The sequence below is a fragment of the Callithrix jacchus genome, chromosome 4 (assembly GCF_049354715.1).
Source record: "Callithrix jacchus isolate 240 chromosome 4, calJac240_pri, whole genome shotgun sequence".
Lineage (NCBI taxonomy): Eukaryota > Metazoa > Chordata > Mammalia > Primates > Cebidae > Callithrix > Callithrix jacchus.
In genome coordinates, this window is record NC_133505.1 from 143,125,510 (window position 1) to 143,149,286 (window position 23,777).

General features: G+C 40.7%; 1 protein-coding gene across 50 annotated transcripts in view; it reads right to left on the reverse strand.

Moving 5' to 3' along the window:
• Window positions 1-8,031: 8,031 nt before the first annotated feature.
• Window positions 8,032-23,777, reverse strand: part of MAP7 (microtubule associated protein 7) — a 185,921-nt gene continuing 170,175 nt past the window's right edge. For 20 of the 50 annotated variants that reach the window (XM_078370165.1, XM_078370163.1, XM_078370161.1 and 17 more), the window contains 2 exons: window positions 11,109-11,332; window positions 8,032-9,469 (listed from right to left, as the gene is read on the reverse strand). In XM_078370165.1, coding sequence (XP_078226291.1) covers window positions 9,459-9,469; window positions 11,109-11,332 — 235 coding nt within the window. In that variant the 3' untranslated portion in view covers window positions 8,032-9,458. Of the gene's footprint in view, window positions 9,470-10,933; window positions 11,333-17,773; window positions 17,816-23,777 lie in introns of those variants that run through there. The other 30 variants (XM_078370164.1, XM_078370162.1, XM_078370160.1 and 27 more) reach the window with 4 other exon arrangements.

Consider the following 23,777-nt stretch of genomic DNA (forward strand, 5'->3'; position numbering starts at 1 on the left):
TTAAAGGAGCTCTGCATATTCAGCTACAGTGGCCAGCGCAGAGTAAACATACAATGAATGACAGCTATTATAATTGTATTCTCTATAGAATACAGGAGATTTTCTAGAACCCCCTAGGCCAGGATACAAATGTGCAAATGCAGTTACCACTAAGCTTCAAAATTCATCAAAGCTTAGAGATAAAACAAATCTTAACAACATTCTTATTACTCATGTCTCCACATAAGAGAAAGAAACCCTGACTCACATTAAAAAACTGACTATTCAAAAATTTTACACGCATTTTTTGTCTCTGTTGAATATAAAAGGAAGAAAGTGTTAGACGTTATGTAATCTTTTCCGTTTTCCTTTTTTAGATCATGAGTATTCATCTATCTTGAGTCAAAATCGGTTGATGGATCTCCTTTTAAAGGCCTCCATGAGCTGAAAGCTATGGGGAAACAACAGAAGGTTTTGAGAAAGGGTCCCTGCATTAGATGCTAAGAGATTAATCAGACTGGGTGTGGTGGCTCATGCTTGTAATCCCCGCACTTTGGGAGGTTGAGGTGGGAGGATTGTTAGAGGCCAGGAGTTCAAGGCTGCAGTGAGCACCAGGATTTGGTGATTCATGTCCCGAGCTGGGGCAGGGCAGCATACAGGCATGATTGAATCCTAAACCAAATTTTAGACTTTTCCCTTTCTCTCTCCCTGATGACAGAAGAGAGTAACTCAGGATTCCTTTGTAAGAATGATATGGAAACAGACACAGCACAAGTCTGTGGCACAGTCAGGGTTCTGCAGGATCCCAGAGTGTCAGTAGAGATGCTGGTGTTCCACCTTCCCCAGGGCACCTTTGCCTGCGCTTCAGAGATGCAGCTGAGGCCTCATGTCCAAATGCTGTGGGCGGTCCTGCAGGCCAACCTCTGGGCAGACTGGTCTGTCTCAGGGTGACTTTTGTAGTTTCTGTGTACCTCTGGGTTTTAGTCCCATTGTTGTTGAGAACCTGGACCAAGTGTAAAAGAATCCATTATGAATGAAAGTTGCAGCCTTGGAGGGTGTCACAGCAGGGAAGAAACAGGGGGAGTGGAGTTTGCAAGTGAATGTAAGCGTGGACCTGCAGCAGCGAGCTGGGAGCCTTCAGGACAGCATCTTAGTTTGGACAGATGGCTTCCTCCTAAACTGGAGGCCAGGAGCCAACAGCAGTGGCTGGGCTATGGGAAGCAGGTTTTCTAGACCGTGAAGCACAGATGTATGCAGGTGTGCTCCTGGCCTAGATGAGAGACCTGAAGGAAACATGAACCTTCTCTGGACAGAGTCAAGGAGTTAGTTAAGGAGAGAGTGGTAACATCCATTCTTTGCAAGAAGCCTAGAAGTTAACAGTAATGCTGATGTCTTTAGTATAAAATACCATTTCCATCTCTAGTGCATTTCTCCAGAGAGATTTTTAAACTCTGCTACATTTCCATTTCATTCCATCCTGTTGAGGAAACATGAGCAACAGATTATTTTTCCATGAGAAAATGGGCCTCTAAGATTTTTTGGCCTTGTATTTCCTATATGTCCACTCCTGAAAACATTACCTTAATATCAATATCATAGACTTAAATATTTACATTTGGAGTACTTAAAATATTATAAGAGATAACCGGTGAGTCATCTTTGTGTTTATAATAGTGCTCCAAATTTACAGTTTAAAAATTAGCTATAAAATACTATTTTGAAATGATCTATCATGTTTTCATTTTGTAATGGAAATTTCTCTTCCAATGTAAAGAAAGCATTTTGATATAAAAATTACAACATGCAAGCTGTAACAAGCTGCTGAGTACATTTTAGGCATCTTAAGTGCATTTTAATGTAACATCTTAATAGCTTTTACATTTCTTCACAAAACACAGGTCTTATTTTATTAACTATTCAGATTTCCTAACCACGTCCATTTGAATGCTACGAGAATATCCCCCGCCCCCAACTAGCAATTTGTATGAGTAATAAGAGCAATGTATTATTTTAAAAAGAACTTGCATAGTATTCTGAATTCATCAGGTTGTTAGAAAGGCAGCCTATTAGATTTTTTTGAGATTTTTCAGAAAATGCTGCCAACTCAACACTCCAGTTCTTCCAGACATGGTAGCCGCAGCACAGAGGCAATGCTGAGTGGTTAGGAGTGATTACACCATCAGAGACTTCAGGACTGTGAAGAGGGACAGAGGTATGAAGGAAGAGAACAGAATTCAACAGCTGAGAACTATCAGCCAGAACATAAAGGGTAGGGAAGGAAACAGATGGTCACAGGTTTATAGGCCATGTGGTAGTGAACACACACTCACCAGTGATAACTTGTATCCAAGAACTGAAATTATGCTGAAAACATTATTCACTGGCTGGTGCATATCTGTGACAAAATGACAGAACACTAAGAGTTTTTCAAGTTAAATTTATTCATTTAAAAAAAAATCCTGAGTGATGTTATTTTTAAGACATAAAATACTACTTGTTTTATGAAATTATCCTGATAGTCCTGAGTTCAGGTTTTCCAGGAGGCTGACCTTATGATGAGGATGTGAGTACAAGTAGTTTATCTGGGAGGCAAAGGGAACCTCAGTAAGGAAATGTAGCCAAAAAATTCAGTGTTACAAAGCCAGCTACCACTGTGACGGACAGAAGCTTGACCTGGTGAAGAACCTCTGGGCAAGAGTGTAAATATACATGTAAGAGTTAGCACACCCCAGGCAGGATCAGGGGCCATATTTACAGACTCTGTCACTGTTTGAAAGCTGTTTCCAAAGGGTTAATTCCCTGGCACTTCTGGCCACCACATACTGAGGCAGGGCTGGCTTTTGACAAGAGCCCTCAGATATGTCAATGTGGGAGGTACAGCCTGGGGGAATGGGTTACCAAGAATGCCCTTGGGTGTCATTTTATTTCTACTGTTCCTACCATGGCAAAATGATACCAGTCATTGATGTTGGGTCCCCACTTGCCTTTCCAACCCTCCCTAAACCCAAAAGCCTGGGACACTGATATTGCACCAGCCAGAGGTCATGTCAGTTGACAGCTTGAATGACAGTGTAGGGCAGGTGCAGCTCAGAGTGAGGCAAATCCTTGCCAATCATGCTGAGGGGGAAAGATGACTCTGAAACTAGGAGAAACACTGAAGGATGCCCTTCCTGACCCTCCCATCAAACAAGGGCCTCCAAATCCCTGCCTTTCTGATATATATTATTATTATTATTGAGACAGGGTCTTGCTCTGTCGCCAAGGCTGGAGTGCAGTGGCACAATCTCAGTTCACTGCAACCTCCACCTCTCAGGTTCAAGTGATTCTCCTGCCTGGGCATCCAGAGTAGTTGGGATTACAAATGTGTGTCATATACCCTGCTAAGTTTTGTATTTTTAGTAGAGATGTGGTTTCACCATGTTGGGCAGGCTGGGATTGACCTTAAGTGATCCAACCGCCTTGGCCTCCTAAAGCGTTGGGATTACAGGTGTGAGCTACCGTGCCCGGCCCCATCTCTTCTGATACCACCTTTTGGTAAGGCAGCTTCACTTACAGAGGAGGAGTCATTACATACAGCTGGAACAAGATGCGTCTCATGGTCCTCTTGGAAACTGCTTTAGAAACTTCTCACTGGTCCAGTTTTCTGTAGCACCTCCTGGAGGCTGGCCAGTGTCAACTAAATTCTGGAAAAGCAGTTTACCATCCCTGTATTTGCAGCCAACAAGGTAATTAATTGTGTCAAAGGATGTCAAAAAAGCCTCCAAATAAGTGAAAATAAAAATAATGAAAATTCTTTTGGGAAAGAAAACATTTTGGGAGAGATGGAAAGGAAAGTGATTGTGAAATTAAATAGTGATATGGTAGCAACTCAATGATTACAAATTCTAAACTTGCAATACTGTCCTGAAGAAAACAATTCATATCCATTTAGCTTGCTTGGTATACTACTACCTAGAATGGGCATCTTTCTTAAAAATAAAAGACTAATGACATTCAAGGCCACTATTAGAGTGAAGATCCCACGTACAGGGGCAGATTCCAGGCACTCTTTGGCCTCTCAGAGGCCTTGTCTTCCACAAGTATCTCAAACTAAACACAAAATACTCTTTTTTTGAGATGGAGTTTTGCTCTTGTCACCCAGGCTGGCATGAAGTAATGTGATCTTGGCTCACTGCAACCTCTGCCTCCCAGGTTCAAGTGATTCTCATGCCTCAGCCTCCCGAGTAGCTGGGACTATAGATGTGTACCACCATACCCAGCTAAGTTTTATATTTTTAGTAGAGATGAGGTTTCACCATGTTGACCAGGTTGGTCTTGAACTCCTGACCTCAGGTGATCCGCCTGCCTTGGCTTCCCAAAGTGCTGGGATTACAGGCGTGAGCCTGTAATTATTGAAAAATTACTGAGAAACTTTATACTCATTTTATTCAACCTTGATAATTAAGAAAACCCCATGAGATGAGTATTATTCTCCCGTTTAGCAATGAAAATATCCAGATATGGAGAATACAAGTCATTTACCAAGCTTCCCATGCTTAATCACTGGCAAACCTGGTATTTAACCACCTAAGTGTAACTCCAGATGCTGGCTCTTCATTTTTCTATTGCTTCCAGCATTAACACCTTGCCTTCTGACCCTCTCTTTTTACTCTTCCACAAGGTATTTAGATAATTAATAATTATCTAATTATTCAAAAGTGATTGTCAGTCCCTTTTTTAGTGTATTCTTTAATTTTTAGGTTTTTTTGTTTTTTTTTGGTTTGTTTGCTTAGACAGGGCCTGGCTCTGTCACCCAGGCTGGAGTGCAGTGGCGCAATCACAGCTCACTGCAACTTCAACCTTCTGGGCTCAAGTGATCCTCCCACCTCAGCTTCTCAAGTGACTGAGATCCACAAACACGCGCGATCATGCCTGGCTCATTTTTAAATTTTTGTAGAGACAGGGTATCCGTATGTTACCCAGGCTGGTCTCAAACTACTGAGCTCAAGCAATCCTCCCACCATGGACTCCCTAAGTTTTGGGATTAGAGGCATGAGCCATGACGCCTGACCTGTGTATATTTTCAAACAGAATTTTAAAACTTTTTTTGAACTTTATAAATCTTTGCGTTAGTTTTTTTTTTTCTTGAGAAAGTCTCACTCTGTCACCCAGGGTGGAGTGCAGTGGCACAATCTCGGCTCACTGCAGCCTCTACCTCCCAGGTTCAAGAGATTCTCAAGCCTCAGCCTCCAGAGCAGCTATGGGATTACAGGCATGTACCACCATGACCAATTTTTGTATTTTGTAGTTTCTAAAGTTACTTTTTATCTCTAAAATTTTAATCAAACTAACATAACCCAATTGAGAGTCACCAAGGAACTAATTACTAACAAAATATGTTTAATAAAATTGTCCCTTCTAGGCCAGGTGCAGTGGCTCACACATGTAATCCCAGCATTTTGGGAGGCTGAGGCAGGCAGATCATGAGGTCAGGAGATCGAGACCATCCTGGCCAACATGGTGAAAACCCATCTCTACTAAAAAATACAAAAAACTAGCTGGGTGTGGTGGTGCACGCCTGTAGTCCCAGCTACTCAGGAGGCTGAGGCAGGAGAATCGCTTGAACCTGGGAGACAGAGGTTGCAGTGAGCCAAGATCGCACCACTGCACTCCAGCCTGGCAACAGAGCAAGATTCTGTCTTATAAAAACAAACAAACAAACAAAAAAACCTGTCCCCTAGAAAATTCCATTTGACCCAGCAATCCCATTACTGGGTATATATCCAAAGGATTATAAATCGTTCTACTATAAGGACACATGCACATGAATGTTCATTGTAGCACTGTTTACAATAGCAAAGACTTGGAACCAACCCAAATGCCCATTGATGATAGACTGGACTGGGAAAATGTAGCATATATACACATGGAATATTATGCAGCCATCAAAAACGATGTGTTCATGTCCTTTGTAGGGACATGGATGGACCTGGAGACCACCATTCTCAGCAAACTGACACAAGAACAGAAAATGAAATACCGCATGTTCTCACTCATAGGAGGGTGTTGAACAATGAGAACACATGGACACAGGGAGGGGAGCACTACACACTGGGGTGTGATGCGGGGAATGGGGAGGGACAGCGGGAGGTGGGGAGTTGGGGAGAGAGAGCATGGGGAGAAATGCCAGATAGAGGTGAAAGGGAGGAAGGCAGCAAATCACACTGCCACAGGTGTACCTATGCAACTATCTTGCATGTTCTTCACATGTACCACAAAACCTAAAATGCAATAAAAAAAAAACCTGTCCCTTCTGTTCACATGCTGGTCTTTTTCTCTCCCACTTCTTGCAAGGCCTTCAGATCTCCTCCCCAAAACTAAGGAGGTGCTAAAGGATGTGAAAAAATGACAATCCAGAACATTTTTGAGTGGGCTTAGGTGTTTACTGAGTAAAAACAGGATTTTGCGGGAGGGAGTAAAGGCAAAATGATGCTTCTTAGATGTTAGCTTATTTTAAAAAATTGCTTTTTGTAACCTGATCCAATAGCTTTTCCATCATGTTTTTTTTTTTTCCTCTTTTGGCAGTAGAGACAGGGGGTCTTGCTATGTTGCTCAAGCTGGTCTTGAACTGCTGGCCTTAAGCGATCCTCCTGCCTCAGCCTCCCAATATGCTTGGATTACAGTGTAAGTCACTGAACCTAGCCCCACTATGCCTTTAAATGTTCAATGCACAGAACATTTAACATTGGATGGAGGCCAATAGTCCCTTTCAATCAGGTTTAAAAAAAAGTAATGCAAAAGATGGAAGAATTTATTTACTGTCATTATGCAATAATTTACTTTAAAATGCTTTAAATATAAACTGTGTAATATATGTGTGCTGTGTAAGTTAACTTCAATCTTGTTCTGAGGGTAAGTTAGATACTATTTGAAGCACCCCAACCAGATGGCTAGGCAGATGCTTTAAACACTTATCTAAATATATGCCAGAGTGTTCATCAGCATAAGGGATATCAGAGTAATTTTTCATCGGTGAACGCAGCCCGAAAAGTAGGTGGTTGTCTACACTTTTAGAGGCAAAATGCATGCAATGAAGTGTACGAATCTGACAGATCCTGCAAAATAATGACTTTTGATATTTCCTCAGGACGAGAGATCTCTTTGCTTCTGTACCTTCCTCCTCCAGGACTCCACACACATTTATGATTGTTGCCTGATGCAACCAGGCAATTAGGTTTCTTAATTCTGCTTTCAGAATATCATTGCTTCTGCTTCACTGTAAACCTTTTAGTCAAGGTGTGTGTAGGGTTACTTAACAGCAGAGAAGGAACTTTCCCAAGGTTTCCAGAAGCCCTGCTTGCTAATAAACTTGTCATGTAAGATAAGTGTTTTAGATTTGCTTTGATTGTAACACACCACAAGGTGGTGAGGTTATGTAGGAGGGAGGACACATACAGCCCTATCTTCCTGTAATAGCTAGAGGTACCACCAAACAGCCCTGTGATTGGTGACTAAATTGGCCTAGATAGTTTGCAATGGTGTAGAAAGGAAACTAAAAGCCCATTCACTCTCATTTCAGGCTGAGGGGCATATTTGATTCCTGAACGCCTCCACTTAATGTAGTGTGAATACTGACGACTTCTTTAAGGTCTGCCACTCAATACAGATTTTCCAAGTGCTGGCCAAAAAGCAATCCAGCCATTGTAAAGGTCAGGGTCATTCTCTGGCAGCGTTGTTCTTAACACAATATGATTAAGAATTTTATACCACTTCTAATGAAAACTCGATTACTTAGAAGGCTTTCAGTTTGCTAATGATTGCAAAAGTTTGAAAACGTAAATGAAAAAGAAAAACAGCCAAAATAGACCTACTGCTCTAAATTTTAAATAAAGCTATCCTACATGCTAAATCGACAGGAGGCTGGGAAAATGTCACTGAGTTAAATGAAGGACAATTTGAAGACTCAAGACTCAATCTGAGTTAAGTTATAACATATGAGAAACCTAAAAGTAAAACTATGTCAACATTTTATTTGGTGTTTCATGCTACGTTGATTTAAACAAATAAAACAACTTTGTTCAACAGATTTCTTTTTTTAATATAATGACTGTGTACATGGGCAACTGAAAATAGGGAAAACCCCCAAATGAATGTTTTAAGAAATTACAAGCAGTTACTAAAGACCATATGCTTGGATTAAAAAAAAAAAGTCCAATAGATAAAGTCTCATTCAATCTAGCAGTTTAACCAATTTCTCTTTTAATAAAACCTGCACATTACAGTGGTATAAATTTACTTTTAACACTCCAGGTATAAACATGTGCACCCTCTTCTTCTACATTTAATCATTAGTAGTCTCTAATATGGTAAAATAAAATTGAATTTATATTAGCAAATGAAAGTGCAAGTTTATACAGCCAGGCTCAGCAGCAAAAGTGAAGAATAAGAATGACAGGTGAAAGCTGACAGATGCCACGCAGAACAAGGACTTCCATGAAGGGCTGTGTCCTGTGTGCCAAACACAGTCAACATTCCATCATTTTTATCATTGCTCTTAAACGAGCAAAACCAAATTCTTTTTTTATTTAAAGAAATATTAAATCTTTATTTCCCCCAACATAATTCGTGATCAGGTAAGGCAAAGATAAGTCCACCATCACTGGGGACAGCAGCAACATACAGACTTCAGAAATAGCCCTGAATCGTCAGCAACATTCTCTCACGTAACATTAGAAGAAATGCATCTAACAAATTAAATTTGTAATGTTGTCACATTGTTCTAACTTATTTGATTAGTTCATATGGAAAACCTTTATAAATACATTAAGAGGACAGTAAATTATTTTCTTGCCCTGAAAAAATAATGTTTTTTTTTCACATTTTAAAACATTTTAGTATGCTTTTGCAAAAGGAGTTGCATGAAAAATGTGACAGCTTAGTTTGCAGAATGTCCATGTACAAGTTGTATTTATAAGAACCTGGTAATCTGCCTATAATTTGCCTCTACAAATAGAGCTCTTTGCAATAATAATTAAACAAACAGGTTTAAACTCTTCCCCTATTCATTCTACTTGTAGAGCAAAGAGGTACTTATTTTTCAAGTATTATATTATAAAAGGTAATTTTTTTTTGCCAATTTTACATGTTAAGCTTTTAAGACCAAAAAAAATCATGCTTAGTCAGCCCATTTCTTTTATAGCCAAATGCTCTTGTCTTTTAAAGAATGCAGAAAAATATTGATTTGCTAAGAAGGAGCACACTGGAAAAAGCTATTTGAAAGTATTGAAGAATGAGAAGTATTTCCTTTTTTCTATTGATGAAAATTATTAGAAAATCTATTGTCTGTTGTCTTTAGCTAGTTTTAATAAATCTTTTCAAAATGATGGTCAAGAACTCTTTAGAAAACTGGAGGAGGGGATGCTCCTTTATAGCATGAAAGGAATTCCATTAATTGTAGAAATTTTCATTATATTTCAGCTTTGGTTCTTCAGAAGAAATACTCATATAACTTCTATATGAAGAAACAGAAAAAGAACAGGTTAATATAACATCTAAAATCTTATTTCAAGAATACTATAGTAATATCTTAAATTTTTAAAATTTACTATACTGTTATATACACTTATATAAGGATAGGCAATTTTGTTAGGATTCACAGTCTTATATTTAGGTGAATTCTGTTACTCATAGGAAAAACATGTTCTTTTCTTTACATCAGCTTAGGCCATAGCCTTCATTTTTCCAAGTGGCATACACAGACTGTACTTTTCTCGGTTAGGGGTTTAAACATTCATTTTCTCTTGTATCCTCAGTACCCAATGCTTAGGGATCTAAACATGTTGGAGGTTTAATAAATATTGATAAATCATCTGGAAGTTCTTTCCCTTCCTGTAAATCTGTAACATAAGCAGGAAGCTGCATTGGGCATGTTTCCACTAACATACCATTAGTTGGACTGTTCCCAAAAGCTTAAGAATCAGAAAGTGAGACAGGGGAGGGCCCTTACAACCTCCTTTCAAATCCTAGAAAAGTGGAGTTCATTCACTAAAGTGAAATTCTACTTCCAAGGTCAGTACACTAGAGGAGAAGAGAAGAGTGGCTTCCTTTGGATGGGTGGTTCACATTGGCTATTTCACCCCATTAAAAATTGATTTATTACAGATTCACTGATGAAATCTAAAAGGCAAAACAATTTGCCCACAAATAATTCTATACTGTCTTCATTTGTATATCCTGAATTTGGCCAGTTCTTTTCATAGTTAAATATAAAGAGATGCTGGTTAATACATGAAAGTCATCTGCAGGGAAGAGTAGTCAACAAAATTGAAACAGGTTTGAAGAGATAGGGAGCTGAGATTATCCTGAAAAGTCCTGAGACTGATGGGATTGAGTTGCTGAGCTGCTATGACCATTGAGTTAGTAATACATGATATTACTCCTTATTTCTTTGGGTCCTGATTGTTCTTTTTGCACAAAGACTTCAGGTCAAGTGTGGGTCAAAGAGACACTGTATAAGATATAAAGTCACAGGCACTTTCAACAGCAACAAAATCATTTAACAAGGAAAGATTCTTAGACTCAGTGTGATCCCATTCAGAGAACTGGTATCATCACCTAAATCTTAAGTATCCATTATGTCACATTTTAAAAGGATAATAATTTATCACCCAGGTTGCCAAACCCAAATAAGAGAAAAATGGTGGGAGAATATGATGGCAGTCTTCAAATATATGAAGACCTGAGAAAGATGGAAAAAACTCAAATCTTTCTCCAGTGGGCAGCACTAGGCCAGATGGTCCATAGATTGTGGGGAGGCAGCCTTGTCTTTCTACAAAGCACATTCTGACCATGTGTGATGTTGGGCAGTGGGTGCTGCTTTGTGCAGGGAGGCTGACGGACACCCAGTGGGTGCTGCCAACTGGATTTCTGCAGTGACCGAGAGAATAGGAGAGGCCTTAGAAGTTGTCCAATCCAACTCAAAATTCAATCTCTATGAGCCAGGTACAATCTTTTCCACAGTGTCTTACTTGGTCCTTCGAAGAACAAAGTGTTACCACAATCACACTGTAGAAGGCAGTCCTCCTGGTGTCATGTCCTCCTGGTGTCAGATATTTCTGATGACTACAGAAGGGAGCTGGAGGCAAGCTTACCTGCAGTCTGTTGTGTTTGGACACCATCTACCTGAGGCAGGGGCCCAAGTGTCCCTTCATCATCAAAGGCCAAAATTGGATTCAAAGGAATTTCTGGGCTCTCACTATTGGTGACATCTAATCTGGATGCTTTAGATCCAATAGGTAAGTTTATAATTTCTTCAAAATTTTCATTCTGAACAGATACTCCATTTTCATTTGGTTGTTTTTCCAAGTCGGGAGTGCTAAGCAATTTGAAAAATAAAAATGGAAATAAATTAGTCTTAACACCGGAAAACACATTATTAGGAAAACCAAAGTGTTTTATAATGAACACTTTTATAAATCTACAATTTAAAAAATCAGACTGATGAGTCAAACCATTACTAGTAAAAGTAATAAACTGTAGGGTTGAACGACTCAAGATGATGCGGTGAGAACAACCCAGGATTGAAGCTCTCAGTGAATGCACGGAGGGTGAGTCAGGGCCACGTTTCCAGATGGATCTTTGTTGCCCACAGAACGGGGAAATCAACAGGTATAGGAGAAACACGGGATGCCAGTGCAGCGGTTTTGGCTGGTGCAACCGGCGGCCGGTGCCACAGCACAGCGGCACTCCGCAGCGCTCCGCACAAAGCACACTGGTCCGGGTGCCCTGTTGAACTGGCAATCTGAGACTTGGGAGGGCAGACTGGCATATCCATCTGATTGAACGGGACTTGGACAGTGAGCCAGGCCAGGAGATTCCAGGGAAACGGCGTTTGGGCCAGCGCAGTGGGACAAACAAAATGGCAATTCCAAACGCTCTGGGTGGAGAGTTTCAATGCGGGCACAGCTGAACCCAGGACGGTGCAGCCTGGTGGGGGAGGGGCATCCGCCATTACCGAGGCAATCCGTCTGTACTGAGGTACACTCCCATTGCTGATGCAGCTTGCCATTGCTGAGGCAATCCGCCACAACAGAGAGACTCCGCTGCAGGGCGTAGCCTGTGGCAGCAGGGTGAAGACCGCAGCAGCAGGACAGAGCCTGCAGCAACAGGGTAGACCTCACACCAGCAGGGTGGAGCCTTGGCAGGTAAATAGTGACTAGACTGCCTCCTAGCTGGGCAGGACAGCGCAACAGTCACTCATAAAGAAAGCCCCAACCCCCCGAGACAGAGCATCTGAGAAAAAAAAAGGTTTTTTTTTATGAGTTCTGTTACAGCAGAATTAAACATAGCAGCCTAACAACCCTGAATGAACAACAGAGCTCACAGCTCAGCACTTGAGCTCCTATAAAGTACAGACTGTCTCCTCAAGCAGCTCCCTGACCCCTGTACATACAAAAGACTGACATTTGGCAGGCATCATTCTGGGAAAAAGACAGCAGAAAAAGAAACTGGTAGCATCCCTCACTGTTCCGCAGCTGCTATAGGTGCACCCCAGACAAGCAGGGCCTGGAGTGGACCTCAGCAGTCGTACAGTGGAGGGGCTAGACTGGTAGAAGGAAAACCAAGTAACAGAAATACTTCATCATCAACAATCTGGGCATCCACTCAGAGACGCAATCGAAAAGTCAGACACTACTCAGACGACAGGTGGATAAATCCACAAAGATGGGAAGAAACCAGTGCAAAAAAGAGGAACACACCCGAAACCAGAACACCTCCCCTCCTACAAAGGACCAAAACTCCTCACCAGCAAGGGAACAAAGCTGGACAGAGAATGACTGTGACGAAATGATGGAATTAGACTTCAGAAGGTGGATAATGAGAAACTTTCGTGAGCTAAAAGAACATGTTTTAAATCAATGCAAAGAAACTAAGAACCTTGAAAAAAGATTCGAGGAAATGATAACAAGAATGGATAACTTAGAGAGGAATATGAATGAATTGAAGAAGCTGAAAAACACAACACGAGAACTTCGTGAAGCATGCACAAGTTTCAATAGCCGAATTGACCAAGCAAAAGAAAGAATATCAGAAGTCGAAGAACAACTCAATGAAATAAAACGAGAAACCAAGATTAGAGAAAAAAGCACAAAAAGGAATGAACAAAGTCTCTAAGAAATGTGTGACTATGTGAAGAGACCTAACCTACGTTTGATAGGTGTACCAGAAGGTGATGAAGAGAATGAATCCAAGCTGGAAAATACTCTTCAGGATATTATCCAGGAAAATTTCCCCACCTAGCAAGGCAGGCCAACACTCAAATCCAGGAAATACAGAGAACACCACAAAGATATTCCGCAAGAAGAGCAACCCCAAGGCACATAATCGTCAGATTCAACAGGGTTGAAATAAAGGAGAAAAATACTAAGGACAGCCAGAGAAAAAGGTCGGGTCACCCACAAAGGGAAGCCCATCAGACTCACAGCAGATCTCTCGGCAGAAACTCTACAAGCCAGAAGACAGTGGGGGCCAATATTCAACATCCTTAAAGAAAAGAACTTTCAACCCAGAATTTCATATCCAGCCAAACTGAGCTTCATAAGTGAAGGAAAAATAAAATCCTTTGTGAACAAGCAAGTACTCAGAGATTTTTGTCACCATCAGGCCTGCTTTATAAGAGCTCCTCAAAGAGGCACTACACATAGAAAGGAACAACCAGTACCAGCCATTCCAAAATCACACTAAATGCTAAAGAGCATCAACATAATGAAGAATCTACATCCACTAATGGGCAAAACAGCCAGCTAGCATCAAAATGGCAGTATCAAATACAAACGTAACAATATTAACCCTAAATGTAAATGGGCTAAATGCACGAATCAAAAGACACAGACTGACAAATTGGATGAAAAACCAAAACCCATCAGTGTGCTGTATCCAGGAAACCCATCTCACATCCAAGGATACACAAAGGCTCAAAATAAAGGGATGGAGGAAGATTTACCAAGCAAATGGAGAGCAAAAAAAAAAAAGCAGGAGTTGCAATTCTCCTCTCTGATAAAATAGACTTTAAAGCAACAAAGATCAAATGAGACAAAGAAGGTCATTACATAATGGTAAAAAGATAGATACAACAAGAAGAGCTAACGATCCTAAACATATATGGACCCAATACAGGAGCACCCAGATACATAAGGCAAGTTCTTAATGACTTACAAAGAGACTTAGACTCTCACACAATAATAGTGGGAGACTTTAACACTCCACTGTCAATATTAGACAGATCAACCAGACAGAAAATCAACAAGGATATCCAGGGCTTGAACTCAGACCTGGAACAAGCAAACCTGATAGACATTTACAGAACTCTCCACCCCAAATCCACAGAATATACATTCTTCTCAGCACCACATCACACCTACTCTAAAATTGACCACATAATTGGAAGTAAAGCACTCCTCAGCAAATGCAAAACAACTGAAATCATAATAAACAGTCTCTCAGACCATAGTGCAATCAAGTTAGAACTCAGAATTCAGAAACCAACCCAGAACCGCACAGCTTCATGGAAACTGAACAACTGGCTCTTGAATGTTGACTGGATAAACAATGAAATGAAGGCAGAAATAAAGAAGTTCTTCGAAACCAATGAGAACGAAGACACAACATGCCAGAATCTCTGGGACACATTTAAAGCAGTCTCTAGAGGAAAATATATAGCAATAAGTGCCCATATGAAGAGAATGGAGAGATCCAAAATTGACACCCTATCGTCAAAATTGAAAGAGCTAGAGGAGCAAGATCAAAAAAACTCAAAACCTAGCAGAAGACAAGAAATAACTAAGATCAGAGCAGAACTGAAGGAGATAGAGACATGAAAAACACTTCAAAAAATCACTAAATCCAAGAGCTGGTTTTTTGAAAAGATCAACAAAATAGACAGACCACTAGCCAGATTGATTAAAAAGAAAAGAGAGAACAACCAAATAGATGCAATAAAAAATGATAAAGGGGAAATCACCACAGATTCCACAGAAATTCAAGCCATCATCAGAGAATATTACAAACAACTCTATGCACATGAACTAGTAAACCTGGAAGAAATGGATAAATTCCTGGACTCCTGTGTCCTCCCAAGCCTAACCAGGAGGAAGCTGAAACTATGAATAGACCAATAGCAAGGTCTGAAGTTGAGGCAGCAATTAATAGCCTACCACACAAAAAAAGCCCAGGTCCAGATGGGTTCACAGCCGAATTCCACCAGACACACAAAGAGGAGCTGGTACCATTCCTTCTGAAACTATTCCAAATAATCCAAAAAGAGGGAATCCTTCCCAAATCATTTTATGAGACCAACATCATCCTGATACCAAAACCCGGCAGAGACCCAACAAGAAAAGAGAACTTCAGGCCAATATCCATGATGAACATAGATGCAAAAATCTTCAATAAAATATTGGCAAGCCGATTGCAACAGCAAATCAAAAAACTTATCCATCATGATCAAGTAGGATTCATCCCGGGGATGCAAGGCTGGTTCAACATACGCAAGTCTATAAACATAATTCACCACATAAACAGAACCAAAAACCAAAACCACATGATTATCTCAATTGAGGCAGAGAAGGCATTTGACAAAATTCAACAGCCCTTTATGCTAAAAACCCTCAATAAACTCGGTATCGATGGAACGTATCTCAAAGCAATAAAAGATATTTACGACAAACCAACAGCCAATATTATACTGAATGGGCAACAACTGGAAGCATTCCCTTTGAAATCCGGCACTAGACAAGGATGCCCTCTTTCACCACTCCTATTCAATATAGTACTGGAAGTTCTAGCCAGAGCAATCAGGCAAGAAAAATAAATAAAGGATATTCAAATAGGAAAGGAGGAAGCCAAATTGTCTCTATTTGCAGACAACATGATAGTATACCTAGAAGACCCCATTGCCTCAGCCCAAAAACTCCTGAAACTGATAAGCAACTTCAGCAAAGTCTCAGGATATAAAATCAATGTGCAAAAATCACAGGCATTCCTCTACACCAATAAAAGACTTAAAGAAAGCCAAATCAAGAACGAACTGCCATTCACAATTGCTACAAAAAGAATAAAATACCCTGGAATACAACTCACAAGGAACGTAAGGGACCTCTTCAAGGAAAACTATAAACCACTGCTCAACGAAATAAGAGAGGACACAAACAGATGGAGAAACATTCCATGTTCATGGTTAGGAAGAATTAATATCGTGAAAATGGCTATACTGCCCAAAGTAATTTACAGAATCAACGCTATCCCCATCAAGCTACCATCGACTTTCTTCACAGAACTGGAAAAAACCACCATGAACTTCATATGGAACCAAAAGAGGGCCCGCATAGCCAAGTCAATTTTAAGCAAAAAGAACACAGCGGGGGGCATCACACTACCAGATTTCAAACTATACTACAAGGCTACAGTAATCAAAACAGCATGGTACTGGTACCAAAACAGAGATATAGACCAATGGAACAGAACAGAGGCATCGGAGGCAACACAACATATCTACAACCATAGAATCTTTGATAAACCTGACAAAAACAAGCAACGGGGAAAGGATTCCCTGTTTAATAAATGGTGTTGGGAAAACTGGCTAGCCATGTGCAGAAAGCAGAAACTGGACCCCTTCCTGATACCTTACACTAAAATTAACTCCAGATGGATTAAATACTTAAACATAAGACCTGGCACCATAAAAACCCTAGAAGAAAATCTAGGCAAAACCATCCAGGACATAGGAGTAGGCAAGGACTTCATGAACAAAACACCAAAAGCATTGGCAACAAAAGCCAAAATAGACAAATGGGACCTAATCAAACTCCACAGCTTCTACACAGCAAAAGAAACAATCACTAGAATGAATCAGCAACCAACAGAATGGGAGAAAATTTTTGCAGTTTACCCATCTGACAAAGGGCTGATATCCAGAATTTACAAAGAACTCAAACAGATTTACAGGAAAAAAACAAACAAGCCCATTCAAAAATGGGCAAAGAATATGAACAGACACTTTACAAAAGAAGACATATCGGTGGCCAACAAACATGTGAGAAAATGCTCATCATCACTGGTCATTAGAGAGATGCAAATCAAAACCACATTGAGATACCATCTCACGCCAGTTAGAATGGCGATCATTAAAAAATCTGGAGACAACAGATGCTGGAGAGGATGTGGAGAAATAGGAACACTTTTACACTGTTGGTGGGACTGTAAATTAGTTCAACCATTGTGGAAGACAGTGTGGCGATTCCTCAAGGCCTTAGACATAGAAATTCCATTTGACCCAGCAATCCCATTACTGGGTATATATCCAAAGGACTATAAATCATTCTACTATAGGGACACATGCACACGAATGTTCATTGCAGCACTGTTTACAATAGCAAAGACCTGGAACCAACCCAAATGCCCATCGATGATAGACTGGATTGGGAAAATGTGGCACATATACACCATGGAATATCATGCAGCAATCAGAAATGATGAGTTTGTGTCATTTGTAGGGACATGGATGAATCTGGAGAACATCATTCTCAGCAAACTGACACAAGAACAGAAAATGAGAAATACCGCATATTCTCACTCATAGGCGGGTGATGAAAAATGAGAACACATGGACACAGGGAGGGGAGTACTAAACACTGGGGTCTATTGGGGGAAAAGGGGAGGGCCAGCGGCGGGGGCGGAGCTGGGGAGGGATAGCCTGGGGAGAAATGCCAAATGTGGGTGAAGGGGAGAAAGGAAGCAAAACACACTGCCATGTGTGTACCTATGCAACTGTCTTGCATGTTCTGCACATGTATTCCAAAACCTAAAATGCAATAAAAAATTTTTAAAAAAAAGTAATAAACTGTAGTGTATTTTAAATTCTTACTTTAAAAAATCTAGGTCAGGCACAGTGGCTCATGCCTGTAATCCCAGAGCTTTGTGAGGCTGAGACAGGAGGACTGCTCAGAAGTTCAAGATCAGTCTGGGAAACATAGCAAGACCCCAGCTCTACAAAAGATAAAAAAATTGGCCGTGTGTGGTGGCCCACACCAGTAGTCCCAGCTACTCTGACGGCTGAGGTGGGGGGATCACTTGAGCTTAAAAGTTTGAGGTGTCAGTGAGCTATCATGACGCCATGGCATTATAGCCTGGGTTATGGAGTAAGATCCTGTCTCTAAACAACCACAAAAAAATTCTAAATCTGTTCCTTTGTTACAAAAGTTATCAAATAAAACAATTTACCGATTACAACAGATCATCGTTAATAGAAACAAATCAGCAGCAGCAGCAGTTCTACACATTTAACGATTCCTGCTGCAGGTATTTTAACATACGTCTCATAAAGATGAAGGGATTATAATTTGGAGGAAGGAGTAAATGATTTGCACAAAGTCACACAACTACCGAGAGACAGCTGAGGCTAAATGCACGATCTCTTAAACTCTGGTCTTGCGTTTTTCTCGTTAAGCCATTTTGCACACTTCTTAGATATCTCCAGCCTCCTAAAGCACTTGAATAATTTCATACATAAATTTTTGAAGATCAGTCTTCTTATCTTTGCCCCTTAAATCTCTGACCTTATCTTGATCCTTATGAATTCATGTTTTATATCTTGGATTTATTTTTGAGATATACTTACTTGACCCCAAATACTTGATCTTCTACAGTCTGTCTTAGATTGTCACTCTCTCCAACCAGACTGGCAGTCCCTTACGTTATATGCTTATTATTATGCTTTATAATGTAGCCAAATAATGCCTATGTGTCAAATGAGTGCTAAATTAATTTTACCATTTTATTTGATTGCAGCAGTACACGTATATGTGCAAGCTTCATAACTTGTTCAATGCTCAACAAATTACCTGTAGTCTTAGTAACGCCAACTGCCTGGACATTATTAGCAGGTCATATATTATTATATTCTCAAATTGTAAAACAATGCTAACAACCTTTCCATTGCTTTCTGAAAAATACTTTGCTTTTTTCACCCCATTGAAGAAATAGTTTGCTTTCTTTTTTCTTTTTTAAGAGAGGGTCTCACTCTGTTGCCTAGGCTGGAGTGCAGTGATGCAATCTCAGCTCACTGCAACCTCCACCTCCTGGGTTAAAGTGGTTCTTGTGCCTCAGCCTCCCGAATAGCTGGGACTACAAGTGCACACCACCACGCATGGCTCAGCCTCCCGAATAGCTGGGACTACAAGTGCACACCACCACGCATGGCTAATTTTTGTATTTTTAGCAGAGACAGGGTTTCTTCGCGTTGGCCAGGATGGTCTCAAACTCCTGGCCTCAGTGATCAGCCCACTTCGGCCTCCCAAAGTGCTGGGATTATAGGCATGAGCCACCACATTTGGCCAAAACAGTTTACTTTCTCTACTGAGTGAGAAGTATTGATTTTGTTGAATAGCATTTCTGATTTGAATATTTATATATTTTTAAAATTATTAAACCTTCTTTTTTATGGAAAAAATAAAGATGCCTGTCCTAAGTGTCTCACAAGACACTGCAGAATACACTGAAAATATTATTTGTAAAATAACCTAAAATTTTATAGAGAAAGATTATACAGTATGATGATGCTTTTCTGCCATTTTACCAAGAAGGGAAGGCGAGGCCACTAGGCATACGTCTGCATAAGAGTAGAGTCAGACACATGTGCACATGCATACCACCCCTCCCAGTCCCATGAGCACATACACGCCTAACACCTGCAGTTCTAAGTGTCTGGGCTGCCACACCCCTCTTCCTGTTCTTGCCTATCACCAATAACCTTTCTGTAACCAGGGAAACAATTTTGGTTCTTAATCCAGAGAGAATTTACATAGAAGTTCTGGCAAAGGATAAAGAACAGGAATGTATCTCCAAAGCCCCCTTTCCTTGGAAACCTTAACCTGTCACCTTCCAGGCCTGCGTGTGCTAATAAGTCATAATGGCAATGGCTAACCTCGGGCCTGAGCCAGAATCAGATTTCATTTTCCCCTCCCACTGCCACCCATCCTAATGGTTGGCAATTAGAGGAATAACTGTGCCATATGCACTGGATGACAAATCATGAAATGTTCTGGGGACACTGGGACTGGTAGACACTATAAAACTGAAATGAAGTACTGGGGTTAGGGATTATGGATCCGTGGATCTATGTCCTCTCAGGATAAGAGCACCAGCTTTTGAATTCCCTGTCTTCAGCTACCTTCTGAAGGTTGAAGGCTGATGTTAGACTTTTGAAGACTGCACAGTTTGCTCCAGTCCAAAATGTGTACAGGGAGAAGTTGGGACCTTGGCAGGAATCTGTAGTCCACACAGCTTATAAAAGCCAGAATCTTATTTTTTCTTGATATTCATTAATTATCTTAAGTAACTTTTAAATTAAAAGGGATACATCTCTTCCTGTGTGAACAATAGGGGCTTAGGAATGTTGCTTTTCCTTTAGGCCAAACTAAGAGCAATAATGAACTCAAGATTTGGAGGAAAAAGACTGGGTCAAACACCAAAATTACCAAAAACTCCTTATTTAGAAAAAGGGGAATAATCTATGAAGAGACAGCTCCCCTAGGGCTATGAACAAACATAAAATGTCTTCTGGAGTATTAGGAGAGTAAGGCAGTAGCTGTATAGGCAGCAGAGCTTCGTAGCCTCTGGATTAGAGATTCCCAGCTGGGGGTGGAAGAACATCTCAGAATGACCTGAGAAACTGCAGATAACTTCCTCCATTCCCATTCCGATATTCACCCCGTCCTCTCCTGACTTGTACTCACATGGATCTGTATACTTTATTTCCTGTTCCAAAGCAAGTTTCCTAATCACAAACAAATACTTTCCTCAATTCTGTGGGAGCATCCCTTGACAAGTACTCTCTCTCAAGAACCAAACATGGCTTTTGAGCAAGAATGATCTGCTCAAGGGCATATATAATATTCACATATTTCATAAAGATACATTTCAAGTGTTTTATAAACTTCATATATCTTATATAGGAAAATGTATATATTCATTTATAAAATTTTATAAAATCCATATGTTATGAATATATATTCATACATTTCTTTGTTAGTTTGAGACACGGTCTCACTCTGTTGCCCAAGCTGGAGAGCAGTGGTGCGATCAGGGCTTACTGCAGCTTCAACGCCCTAGGCTCCCGAGTATCTAGGACTACAGATGCATGTCACTGCCCTTGGCTAATATTTGTATTTTTTGTAGAGACGGGATCTCGTCATGTTGCCAGTTGGTCTTGAACTCCTGGGCTCAAGCAATCTGCTTGCCTAGATCTGCTAAAGTGCTGGGATTACAGGCAGGAGCCATCGCACTTGGCATTTTCACATATCTCTTTACATCTTTAAATGCTGGCCAGAATTGTGATAACTCAAACCCTTTTCCATTCTAACTAATGTCAGTGGGGAACCTGTTAGGGGGAAAGAAGATGGGCAAGAAAAATGGCTTTGGGGCAAAGGAGCCAGGCATCTCACTCTGGAGTAAGGTGAGGAGTAGGGTTCAGGATGCTTCTGGTACACAGCTGTTCTATAATGAAGGGTCTCAGTCCTAGCTGCTAGGAAAAGTGATGTTAGGGGGTCGCCATCCTCCTGGGGTGCTGCTAGACAGTTTGCTGATGTATATCAAGGTGGAGAGGGGAAAATGTAATTTAGTTTACAACATTCATTTATTTACCAATGCATTAGGTACTAAAGACATTAGGAGAAGTGATACTTCTCTCTCAATCTGAACTAAAAGATAGTCATTCTGAGCAGTGGAGTTTTCTAGTAAAAACAAATTCTACCACTATACTTATATGATCTGTCATGATGGATTTTCACAGAGTATCACCCACAGCATGTTCTTTGAGAGGGTCTCTGAGCATTTCCATTAATCAGCACTTTAATTCACAGTGGGCAAGCTGGAGGGATCCATAACTCTACTTGAGGTGCAGAGTAGGATATTTAATAAAGATGCTGACTGATCACAAGGATCAGGAAATGCTTCACTAAAAATAATGCACCGAGATGAAAACCAAAGATTTTATAAGTGTTTTAAGGTTGATTTGAAACTAGGAGTGAAAGAAAATATTCATGGATGTGATTTCTCATTTAAAGTTTTTTTTTGAGACGGAGTTTCACTCTTGTTACCCAGGCTGGAGTGCAATGGCGTGATCTCGGCTCACCGCAACCTCCACCTCCTGGGTTCAGGCAATTCTCCTGCCTCAGCCTCCCGAGTAGCTGGGATTACAGGCACGCGCCACCATGCCCGGCTAATTTTTTGTATTTTTAGTAGAGACAGGGTTTCACCATGTTGACCAGGATGGTCTCGATCTCTTGACCTCGTGATCCACCCGCCTTGGCCTCCCAAAGTGCTGGGATTACAGGCTTGAGCCACCGTGCCCGGCCTCTCATTTAAAGTTTTTAACAGGATTTCAGATGAAAAACTGTTTAAAAATTTGAGTTTCCATTGCATCAAAGGGAATGTTTATTCATGAACAGGAAGCGGTTTTGGGGATGGATATTAAAGATAAGAATAGGCTGGGTGTGGTGGCTCATGCCTATAATTCAGACACTTCAGGAGGCCAAGGTGGGAGGACTGCTTGAGGCCAGAGGCCAAGAGTTTGAGGCTAGCCTGGGCAACATAGAGAGACCTCACCTCTGTCTTATAAAATAAAATAAAAATAAAATAAAGTTAAGAATAAGCAAACCCTTCTCTAGGTGGAAGAGTGTAAGTGGCAGAGAGCCTCAGAGATCAGTGCTAGGATTAGTTTTATAATAATCGGAAGACAAGCAGGATAAAATTTAAATATGCAGATAATGTTTATTCTTAGAAATGTAAGTCATGAAAATTGTCCCTCAAGAACAAAGGGAAAATCATTAAATGAGTGACCAGGTAGGCAGTCTGTAAAAGCAGCGGGATTAGAAAACTATCAGCTGAGCAATCCTTAAAAGATGGAGAATGATCAGTCACAACGGAGGTGAAGATATTCTGGAATCACTGCAAACTGTTTCTTGGTGATACTGACTCCGTGTGTTTTGATGGTGAAAAAAAAGCCAATAAAATGCTAGGCAGGAGAGGATGGGATACCAGGAACAAACCAAAAGCATTATTCTACATCACACTGCAGCTACACCTAGTGTACTGTGTGTTTTCTGGACACTGCATTCATTTTAGGAGGATAATGATATGTAACATTTGTATAGTACCACACAGTTTTCAGAACTCCTTCACAGACACCATTTCATTGGACCTCCCAGTACTTTGTATGGAAAACATCTCCATGTCCAGATAAGAAAACTAAGAATTAATTAAGTAGGTTAATTCCAGAGTTGCTGAACTTCTCAAAGGTAAAACTAGGGATCCAGCCTGGAACTTTTGGCTCTGAAGCTCTTTTTCCTCCACCCCATGTTCATGCTGAAGAATCTCGAAAGAAATATGAATAAAATAATCACATAGCAGAAGAAGGAGTCTTGAGAGATAAGGTAAATGTGTCAGTTATTGATTTAGTGCCTCTTAGCTCCAAATTTACCCATCATTCCTGTTCTGTGAAACTGGATCTGGGCCCATTAAATGATTATCCTCTGCCACTGCTGAAGTGACACTGCAGGAGAGTTTTACTTCCTGGTTGGCGTCTGCTTGCTCAGCAGGCTTCTTTAACATACATCTGCCTTTCCCAGTGCCTGCTCTGCAGTGCACATTGGCCAGCAGCCTCCCCCGCAGCACTCCACTGAGGCAGATTCATGGTAGAGTGCTTCTGGGGAGACACTTCCCAGTGAACGGCACTCTAGAGGGTGGATCTCTGGCAAGCTCTGCTG